Source organism: Carcharodon carcharias, chromosome 40, assembly GCF_017639515.1.
Source record: "Carcharodon carcharias isolate sCarCar2 chromosome 40, sCarCar2.pri, whole genome shotgun sequence".
Taxonomy (NCBI): domain Eukaryota; kingdom Metazoa; phylum Chordata; class Chondrichthyes; order Lamniformes; family Lamnidae; genus Carcharodon; species Carcharodon carcharias.
In genome coordinates this window covers 1,457,501-1,468,270 of record NC_054506.1, presented here as the reverse complement: position 1 = coordinate 1,468,270, position 10,770 = coordinate 1,457,501, and the positions used below count along the sequence as shown (strand labels likewise).

The window sequence follows — 10,770 nt, the reverse complement described above, 5'->3', positions numbered from 1 at the left end:
TCACAGAGCCCACTGCCCGCTCTGTGTGACCCCGCCCCCTCCCCGCTCTGTGTAACCCCGCCCCCTGCCCGCTCAGTGTCACCCCGCCCCCTGCCCGCTGTGTCACCCCGCCCCCTGTCCGCTCTGTCACCCCGCCCGCTGCCAGGTCTGTGTGACCCCGCCCCCTCCTCGCTCTGTTTGACTCCGCCCCCTCCCCGCTCTGTGTGACCCCGCCCCCTGCCCGCTCTGTGGCACCCCGCCCCCTGCCCGCTGTGTCACCCCGCCCCCTCCTCGCTCTGTTTGACTCCGCCCCCTCCCCGCTCTGTGTGACCCCGCCCCCTGCCCGCTCTGTGGCACCCCGCCCCCTGCCCGCTGTGTCACCCCGCCCCCTCCTCGCTCTGTGTGACTCCGCCCCCTCCCCGCTCTGTGTGACTCCGCCCCCTCCCCGCTCTGTGTGACTCTGCCCCCTCCCCGCTCTGTGTGACCCCGCCCTTTCCTTGGCTCTGTGTGACTCCGCCCGTTTCCCGCTCTGTGTGACTCCGCCCCCTTCCCGCTCTGTGACTACGACACTCCTCGTTCTGTATTAACCTGCCCCCTGCACGCTTTCTGTGACTCCGCCCCCTGCCCGCTCTGTGTGTCTCCGCTCACTCCTCGCTCTGAGTCTCCGCCCCCTCCTCGCCCTGTGTGACCCCGCCCCCTGCGCAGTCTGTATCACCCCGCCCCTGGACCGCACTGCGTGACCCCGCCCCCTGCCCGCTCTGTGTGACCTCGCCCACTGCCCGCTCTGTCACCCCGCCCCCTGAGCGCTCTGTGTGACTCCGCCCCCTGCGCGCTCTTTGTGACCTCGCCCCCTGCCCGCTCTGTGTGACCCCGTCCCCTGCACCCTGTGTATCACCCCCGCCCCCTGCGCGCTCTGTGACTCCACCCCCTGCCCGCTCTGTGTGACTCCGACTTCTCCTCGCACTGTATCACCCCGCCCCTTACTCGCTCTCTGTGACCCCGCCCCCTTCTGGGTCTGTGTCACCCCGCCCCCTCCCCGCTCTCTGTGACCCCGCCCCCTCCCCCTCCCCGCTCTCTGTGACCCCGCCCCTCCCCGCTCTCTGTGACCCCGCCCCTCCCCGCTCTGTGTGACCTCGCCCCTTGCCCGCTCTGTGTGACCCCGCCCCTTGCCCGCTCTGTGTGACCCTGCCCCTCCCCGCTCTTTGTGCCTCCGACCCCTCCTCGCTCCGTGTGACCCCGCCCCCTCCCCGCTCTGTGTCACCCCGCCCCCTGCCCGCTCTGTGTGACCCCGCCCCCTGCCCGCTCTGTGTGACCCCGCCCCCCGCCCGCTCTGTGTGACTCCGCCCCCTCCCCGCTCCCTGTGCCTCCGACCCCTCCTCGCTCAGTGTGACCCCGCCCCCTCCCCGCTCCGTGTGACCCCGCTCCCTCCCCCCTCGGTGTGACCCCGCCCCCTGCCCGCTCTGTGTGACCCCGCCCCTGCCCGCTCTGTGTCACCCCGCACCGTGTCCGCTCTGTGACCCCGGCCCCTGTCCGCTGTCACCCCGCCCCCTCCCCGCTCTGTGTGTCTCCGCCCCCTCGCCGCGCTGTGTGACTCCGCCCCCTCCCCTCTCTGTGTGACTCCGCCTCCTCCCCGCTCTGTCACCACGCCCCCTGCGCGCTTTGTGTGACTCCGCCCCCTCCTCGCTCTGTGTGACTCCGCCCCTCACCGCTCTGTGTGACTCCGCCCCCTCCTTGGTTTGTGTGACCCCGCCCCCTTCTCGCTCTGTGTGATCCGCCCCCTTCGTGTTTTACGTCTCCCCGCTCCTAGATCGATCTATAAAACCTCGCCCCCGGCGCTCTTTGTGTGACCCGCCCCCAGCGCGCTCGGTATGACCCCGCCCCCTGTAGTCTCCGTGTAACCCCGCCCCATGCGGACTCTGTGTCACCCCGCCCCATGCGGTCTCCGTGTAACCCCGCCCCATGCGGTCTCCGTGTAACCCCGCCCCATGTGGTCTCTGTGTCGCCCCGCCCCATGCGCGCTTTGTGTCACCCGCCCCCTCCCCCTCTGTTTGACTCCGCCCCCTTCTCGCTCAGTGTGACCCCGCCCCCTGCTCACTCTGTGTGACTCCTCCCCCTCCCCGCTCTGTGTCACCCCGCCCCCTGCTCGCTCTGTGTGACCCCGCCCCCTGCCCGCTCTGTGTGACCCCGCCCCCTGTGCGCTCTGTGTCAGTTGGAGGGAAGCGCGAGAGGAGTCGGGAGTTGAACAAGAGCAAAGGTGACGAGGGGAGGTCAGTGAGGTGGGAACGAGGTGATCCTTTGAGCACCATGAGTACAGCGGGCAAGCATTTACTACTTTTATTGCTTATAGGTTTTAAGATCTAATTGTGTGGCTCATCGTTTGTAAGGACTATATTCTGTAACAGGGAGGAGCAGGGAAGAAGGGCCGGAGAGTAATTTAATTTAAAGGGGTACGTCATGGCAGGAGAGCTCAGAGCCGTGGTATGCTCCTCCTGCTCTATGTGGGAAGCCGGGCACGTTTCCAGTGCCTGGGACCAGCCTGTGTGTGGGAAGTGTCTCCAGCTGCAGCTCCTGGAAGCCGGGGTTTTGGAGCTGGAGCGGAGGATGGGGACACGTTGGAGCATCCGCGAGGTGGAGAGTCTCGTGGATAGGGACGTATAGAGAGGTGGTCACACCGCAGGCTAAGAGTCCACAGGCAGGAAGGGAATGGGTGACCTCCAGACAAAGCAAGGGGACTAGGCAGGTAGTGCAGGAATCTCCTGTGGCCATTCCCCTGCAAAACAGATACACCGCTTTGGATACTGTTGGGGGGACTGGCCTCTCAGGAGAAAGCAGCAACAGACAAATTCGTTGCACCATGTTTGGCTCTGCTGCACAGGGGAGGAGTGAAATGTGTGGGAATGCAACAGTTATAGGGGATTCAGTTGTAAGGGGGATAGAGAGGTGTTCCTGTGGCTGCAAACGAGACTCCAGGATGGTACGTTGCCTCCCCGGTGCTAGGGTCGAGGCTGTCTCAGAGTGGCTGGAGGACATTCTGAAGGGGGATGGTGAACAGCCAGTGTTCGTGGTGCACATTGGTACAAGCGACATCGGTGAAAAAAGGGATGAGATCCTAAAAGCAGAATATAGGGAGTTAGGGAGGAAGTTTAAAAAGTAGGACCTTAAAAGTAGTGACCTCAGGATTACTACCAGTGCTACATGCCAGTCAGTGTAGAGATAGCAGGATATATCAGATGAATACGTGGTTGCAGAAATGGTGTGAAGGGGAGGGTTTCAGATTCCTGGGGCATTGGGACCAGTTCTTGGGTAGGTTGGACCAGCACAGACCGGACGGGTTACACCTGGGCAGGACCGGGACTGATGTCCTAGGGGGAACATTTGCTAGAGTGGTTGGGGAGGATTTAAACTAAAATGGCAAGGGGATGGGAACCTAGGCAAGGAGCCAGAGAAAGGGGAATCAAAGAAAAAAACAAAAGACAGAAAGCAGAATAAGAAAAGTGATAGTCAGAGAAATCAAGGGCCAGAATCAAACAGGGCCTCAGTGAAAAATAGTGGGAACAGGACAAGTAATGTTAAAAAGACAAGCCTTAAGGCTTTGTGCCTTAACGCGAGGAGCATTCACAATAAAGTGCATACATACACACACACACACACAAAGACGTATACACACATACACACACACACATACACACACATGTACACAAATGCACAGACACAGAAATGGAGGATAGAAAAAGGAAACTTTTACAACTATGGATAGTAACAGTACAAGAACCGTGGAGATTGAAATGAGTTCACATGATTTACAGAATCCGAGAAGAAAAAGTCCAAAGGGTATTTCCGACGTGACCGAGTTTAATCCTGAGTCCAGTGAGAGCTTACTGCACGCAAATTGAAAGCCTTGTTTCTGACATGACAACTATGAAAACACTGTAAGGAGTTGCTTCATTGGCTGCAAAAGCAGGTTGGGGATCATCTGAATTAGTTAAAGTTGCTAGAGAAATGCAGGACTTCTGTCCTGTTACATGTCGCCGGATTCCTGCCTGGATTTAGAATGGGGTTTTGCAATGTCAACCGTCACGCTGTCATTCCTGCCTCCCACCAGTAGTGGCGCTGCAGGAGGCTCCACCTGGGAGAAAAGGGGAACAAGCGAACTTTCAGCTTTCAGACATGGCCTCGGGCAGTTGGCGATTGTGGGGAAGGGAGGAGGGGCTGGGGATCTTTGGACAATCCTGACACTCTCGTTCTGTGTCCCAGTCTCTCTTCAGGAACAATATTTCTCAATATCAGCTGCCTCGACGCAGGGCAGTGCCCTTTTCTCACAGATGAAACGGAAGCGATCAGAACAACTGTAATCATTCCATCCGCTGGCTCTGATAATGGTGCAGTTTTCATTATCATTCCAATTATTCGGTTCACCCTCATACCATTGAGTAAAACTGGGAAATGGGGAAATAAAAAATACCGATAAAAATCCGTCACATTCCTGCACAGAATCAACAAGATTCCTACAGCCCTGTACATATCCCCCACTAATCGCACTGTCCCCTCTCTCCTCATAGCCCTGTATCAATCCCAAACTGATCCCAGTGTCCCACACTCTCCCGATAGCCCTGTATCAATCCCCAAAATAATCCTACTGTCCCATTCTCTCCCCATAGCCCTGTACAAATCCCAAACTAATCCCACTGTCCCGGCTCTCTCCCCATAGCCCTGTATCAATCCCAAACTAATCCCACTGTCCCACACTCTCCCCATAGCCCTGTATCAATCCCAAACTAATCCCACTGCCCCACTCTCTCCCCATAGCCCTGTATCAATCCCAAACTAATCCCACTGTCCCACACTCTCCCCATAGCCCTGTATCAATCCCAAACTAATCCCACTGCCCCACTCTCTCCCCATAGCCCTGTATCAATCCCAAACTAATCCCACTGACCCACTCTCACCCCATAGCCCTGTACAAATCCCAAACTAATCCCACTCTCTCCCCAAAGCCCTGTATCAATCTCCAAACTAATCCCACTGCCCTGCTCTCTCCCCATAGCCCTGTATCAATCACCAAACTAATCCCACTGTCGCACTCTCTCCCCATAGCCCTCTATTAATCCCCAAACTAATCCCACTCTCCCGCTCTCTCCCCATAGCCCTGTATCAATCCCAAACTAATCCCACTATTCCACTCTCTCCCCATAGCCCTGATCAATCCCAAACTAATCCCACTGTCCCGCTGTCTCCCCCTAGCCCTGTATCAATCCCAAACTAATCCCACTGTCCCACTCTCTCCCCATAGACCTGTATAAATCCCAAACTAATCCCACTGTCCCACTCTCTCCCCATAGCCCTGTATAAATCCCAAACTAATCCCCCTGTCCCACTCTCTCCCCATAGACCTGTATCAATCCCAAACTAATCCCACTGAGCCGCTCTCTCCCCATAGCCCTGTATCAATCCCAAACTAATCCCACTGTCCCGCTCTCTCCCCATACCCCTGTATCAATCCCAAACTACTCCCACTGCTCCACTCTCTCCCCATAGCCCTGTATCAATCCTAATCTAATCCCCCTGTCCTGCTCTTTCTCTCCATGCAACGCTGGGACTCACCTCATTGGGGTCCCATCCACCCATTTCCAGTTTCCTTCACTCTCTCCATCTGTTAGTCCGATCCAGTAATGCCCAGGATTGTTCTCGAGAGATTTCTTTATGAAATTCTGCAGCAGATTCAATGATGGAATGTGATCAGTTACTATGACTGCCTTAACTCACACACACACAAACACACACACTCTCTCACACACACACACACACACACACACACACACACTCACACTGACACACAAACACACACAAACACAACTGATACCCAAAATACACCGAACCCTTTCTCAGGAAATTCTCCCTCATTCCCTCTGATTAAATATCGGGAAGCCTGAAGCTGTTGTTTTCCGTCTCTGTTCCAAACTCCATTCCTGAGTTACCGACTCCATCCTGGGAACTCCCTGAGTCTAAACCAGACTGTTCACAACCCTGGGGTCGTGTTTAACCTGGAGATGGGATTCCCACCTCATATCCACATCGTCACCAAGACGGCCTCTTCCCAACTCATCGCCCAGTACCTCCCCGGTCTCAGCTCATCGACTGCTGAAACCATCGTTCATGTGGCATAGAGGGAGCTTTAGTCTGTATCTAACCCCGTGCTGTACCTGTCCTGGGAGTGTTTGATGGGGACGGTGTAGAGGGAGATTTACTCTGTATCTAACCCCGTGCTGTACCTGTCCTGGGAGTGTTTGATGGGGACGGTGTAGAGGGAGATTTACTCTGTATCTAACCCCGTGCTGTACCTGTCCTGGGAGTGTTTGATGGGGACGGTGTAGAGGGAGATTTACTCTGTATCTAACCCCGTGCTGTACCTGTCCTGGGAGTGTTTGATGGGGACGGTGTAGAGGGAGATTTACTCTGTATCTAACCCCGTGCTGTACCTGTCCTGGGAGTGTTTGATGGGGACGGTGTAGAGGGAGATTTACTCTGTATCTAACCCCGTGCTGTACCTGTCCTGGGAGTGATTGATGGGGACAGTGTAGAGGAAGCTTTACTCTGTATCTAACCCCGTGCTGTACCTGTCCTGGGAGTGTTTGATGGGGACGGTGTAGAGGGAGCTTTAGTCTGTATCTAACCCCGTGCTGTACCTGTCCTGGGAGTGTTTGATGGGGACGGTGTAGAGGGAGATTTACTCTGTATCTAACCCCGTGCTGTACCTGTCCTGGGAGTGTTTGATGGAGACAGTGTAGAGGGAGATTTACTCTGTATCTAACCCCGTGCTGTACCTGTCCTGGGAGTGTTTGATGGGGACAGTGTAGAGGGAGATTTACTCTGTATCTAACCCCGTGCTGTACCTGTCCTGGGAGTGTTTGATGGGGACAGTGTAGAGGGAGATTTACTCTGTATCTAACCCCGTGCTGTACCTGTCCTGGGAGTGTTTGATGGGGACAGTGTAGAGGGAGATTTACTCTGTATCTAACCCCGTGCTGTACCTGTCCTGGGAGTGTTTGATGGGGACGGTGTAGAGGGAGCTTTACTCTGTATCTAACCCCGTGCTGTACCTGTCCTGGGAGTGTTTGATGGGGACAGTGTAGAGGGAGATTTACTCTGTATCTAACCCCGTGCTGTACCTGTCCTGGGAGTGTTTGATGGGGACTGTGTAGAGGGAGATTTACTCTGTATCTAACCCCGTGCTGTACCTGTCCTGGGAGTGTTTGATGGGGACAGTGTAGAGGGAGATTTACTCTGTATCTAACGCCGTGATGTACCTGTCCTGGGAGTGTTTGATGGGGACAGTGTAGAGGGAGATTTACTCTGTATCTAACCCCGTGCTGTACCTGTCCTGGGAGTGTTTGATGGGGACGGTGTAGAGGGAGATTTACTCTGTATCTAAACCCGTGCTGTACCTGTCCTGGGAGTGTTTGATGGGGACACTGTAGAGGGAGATTTACTCTGTATCTAACCCCGTGCTGTACCTGTCCTGGGAGAGTTTGATGGGGATAGTGTAGAGAGAGCTTTACTCTGTATCTAACCCCGTGCTGTACCTGTCCTGGGAGTGTTTGATGGGGACAGTGTAGAGGGAGATTTACTCTGTATCTAACCCCGTGCTGTACCTGTCCTGGGAGAGTTTGATGGGGACAGTGTAGAGGGAGATTTACTCTGTATCTAACCCCGTGCTGTACCTGTCCTGGGAGAGTTTGATGGGGATAGTGTAGAGAGAGCTTTACTCTGTATCTAACCCCGTGCTGCACCTGTCCTGGGAGTGTTTGATGGGGACAGTGTAGAGGGATATTCTCTGTCCATCTCATTCTGACAGATGCGTCTGTCATTCTCACCTGTTCCTGTTCTGTATTTATGATGATGAGGTGTGAAGTTTGGGATTCACATTGTTGTTTTGCCGAGTTCCAGTTTACTGTATCCGTTGAGAATCTATAACAATGTTGATTATGAACTTCCCAACCGCTCGGACAGAGAGACTCTGCAGAATTTTAAAGACTTAATTCAGAGAAATACATCGAAACATTAGGAACAGGAAGAGACCATTCAGCCCCACTCGAGCCTGTTACACAGGAACAGGAGGAAGCCATTCAGCTCGTCTCGAGCCTGTGACACAGGAACAGGAGAAGCCCATTCGGCCCCTCTCGAGCCTGTTACACAGGAACAGGAGGAGGCCATTCAGCCCCTCTCAAGCCTTTTACACAGGAACAGGAGGAATCATTCACCCCCTCTCGAGACTGTTACACGGGAACAGGAGGAGGCCATTCAGCCCCTCTCGAGCCTGCTACACAGGAACAGGAGGAGGCCATTCAGCCCCAATCGAGACTGTTACACAGGAACATGAGGAGGACATTCAGCCCCTCTTGAGCCTGTTAGGCAGGAACAGGAGGAGGTCATTCAGCCCCTCTAGAGCCTGTTGGACAGGAAAATGGGAAATCCATTCAGCCTCACTCGAGCATGTTACACAGGAACAGGAGGAGGCCATTCAGCCCCTCTCGAGCATGTTACACAGGAACAGGAGGAGGCCATTCAGCCCCTCTCGAGCATGTTACACAAGAACAGGAGGTGGCCATTCAGCCCCTCTGGAGTATTTTACACCATTCTATTGGATCTGCTCTGTACCTTAACCCCCTCGGTTCCGTGACCCTCCATCCCCAACAACAATCTCTCAATCTCAGTTTTGACGTTTCCCTTTGACCTCCGGCCCCCACAGTTTATTTCGGGGTTTGGGTGGGGGGAGAGTTCCTGATTTCCGCTGCCCTTTGTGTGAAGAGGTGTTTCCTGATGTCCCCCCTGAACGTCCTGGCTCCAATTTTAACCTTCTTACCCCTTGTTCCCGACTCTCCCTCCCCGGCTCCCCCCACAACCCACCGGATCAGGGGAAATAGTTTCTCTCCATCCACCCAATCGAATCTCTTTATTGATTTCAACACCTCGGGTCCGGTCGCTGTGGTTTCGCCTGTAGTCCTCAGGCTTCGAGTTTGGATCACCCGCCTGTACCTTATCCAATCCCTTCAATCTGTCGGACAGACCCCTCCGATCGATTCATCCCCTCTCCTGTCCCAAACTCCGGGAGGCAGAGGCCGGGATAGTGCGGACTTCCCCCGCTTGGAGATTGAGGCCTTGACTGGTGGATGCGGAGGGTGGGGGTGGGGAGACAGGGGGTGGGGGTGGGAGTGGGGAGACAGGGGGTGGGGGTGGGGAGACAGGGGGTGGGGGTGGGGAGACAGGGTGTGGGGGTGGGGGTGGGGAGACAGGGGTGGGGGTGGGGAGACAGGGGGTGGGGGTGGGGAGACAGGGGGTGGGGGTGGGGAGACAGAGGGTGGGGGTTGGGAGACAGGGGGTGGGGGTGGGGAGACAGAGGGTGGGGGTGGGGAGACAGGGGGTGGGGGTGGGGGTGGGGAGACAGGGGTGGGGGTGGGGAGACAGGGGTTGGGGGTGGGGGTGGGGGTGCGGGTGGGGAGACATGGGGTGAGAGCGGGGAGACAGGTGTTGGGGGTGGGGGTGGGGGTGGGGAGACAGGGGGTGGGGGTGGGAGTGGGGAGACAGGGGGTGGGGGTGGGGAGACAGGGGGTGGGGGTGGTGGTGGGGCCGGGGAGAAATGGATGGGGGTGGGGGTGGGGGTGGGGAGACAGTGGGTGGGGGTGGGGAGACAGGGGGTGGGGGTGGAGAGACAGGGTGTGGGGGTGTGGGTGGGGAGACAGGGTTGGGGGTGGGGAGACAGGGAGTGTGGGCGGGGAGACAGGGAGTGTGGGTGGGGAGACAGGGAGTGTGGGTGGGGAGACAGGGAGTGTGGGCGGGGAGACAGAGGGTGGGGGTGGGGAGACAGGGGGTGGGGGTGGGGGTGGGGAGACAGGGGTGGGGGTGGGGAGACAGGGGGTGGGGGTGGGGGTGGGGGTGCGGGTGGGGAGACATGGGGTGAGAGCGGGGAGACAGGTGTTGGGGGTGGGGGTGGGGGTGGGGAGACAGGGGGTGGGGGTGGGGAGAAAGGGGGTGGGGGTGGGGAGACAGGGGGTGGGGGTGGGGAGAAAGGGGTTGGGGTTGGGGAGACAGGGGGTGGGGGTGGGGTTGGGGAGACAGGGGTTGGGGTTGGGGAGACAGGGGGTGGGGGTGGGGCTGGGGTTGGGGAGACAGGGGTTGGGGTTGGGGAGACAGGGGGTGGGGGTGGGGGTGGGGTTGGGGAGACAGGGGTTGGGGTTGGGGAGACAGGGGGTGGGGGTGGGGGTGGGGTTGGGGAAACGGGGTGGGGGTGGGGGTGGGTGTGGGGAGACAGGGGGTGGGGAGACAGAGGGTGGGGAGACAGATGGTGAGTGTGGGGAGACAGGGGTGGGGGTGGGGAGACAGGGGTGGGGGTGGGGATTTAGGGGGTGGGGGTGAGGAGACAGGGGGTGGGTGTGGGGAGACAGGGGTGGGGGTGGGGAGATGGGGTGGGGTGAGGAGACAGGGGTGGGGGTGGGGAGACAGGGGGTGGGGGTAGGGGTGAGGAGACAGGGGTGGGGGTGGGGATTTAGGGGGTGGGGGTGAGGAGACAGGGGGTGGGTGTGGGGAGACAGGGGGTGGGTGTGGGGAGACAGGGGGTGGGGGCGGGGAGACAGGGGTGGGGGTGGGGATTTAGGGGTTGGGGGTGGGGAGACAGGGGGCGGGTGTGGGGAGACAGGGGTGGGGGTGGGGATTTAGGGGGTGGGTGTGGGGAGACAGGGGGTGGGGGCGGGGAGACAGGGGTGGGGGTGGGGAGTTAGGGGGTGGGTGTGGGGAGAC

At 57.9% G+C, this 10,770-nt stretch overlaps 1 protein-coding gene across 1 annotated transcript; it reads right to left on the bottom strand.

Annotated features, from left to right (window-relative positions):
* Positions 1-3,743: 3,743 nt before the first annotated feature.
* Positions 3,744-8,664, bottom strand: LOC121273148 (hepatic lectin-like). Its single transcript, XM_041180108.1, has 4 exons — positions 8,658-8,664; positions 7,851-7,993; positions 5,581-5,687; positions 3,744-4,415 (listed from the first exon to the last, which is right to left on the bottom strand). The coding sequence occupies exons 1-4, from the start codon at positions 8,662-8,664 to the stop codon at positions 4,241-4,243; spliced, it is 432 nt and encodes a 143-aa protein (XP_041036042.1). The 3' UTR covers positions 3,744-4,240.
* Positions 8,665-10,770: the final 2,106 nt, after the last annotated feature.

Bases quoted from the DNA above. Each gene is read 5' to 3' on its own strand.
- LOC121273148 (XM_041180108.1), bottom strand. The intron at 5,688-7,850 runs GTGAGAATGACA...AATCTGCTGCAG, and splicing joins TAAATACAGAACAGGAACAG to AATTTCATAAAGAAATCTCT. The intron at 4,416-5,580 runs GTGAGTCCCAGC...CCCATTTCCCAG, and splicing joins GTGGATGGGACCCCAATGAG to TTTTACTCAATGGTATGAGG.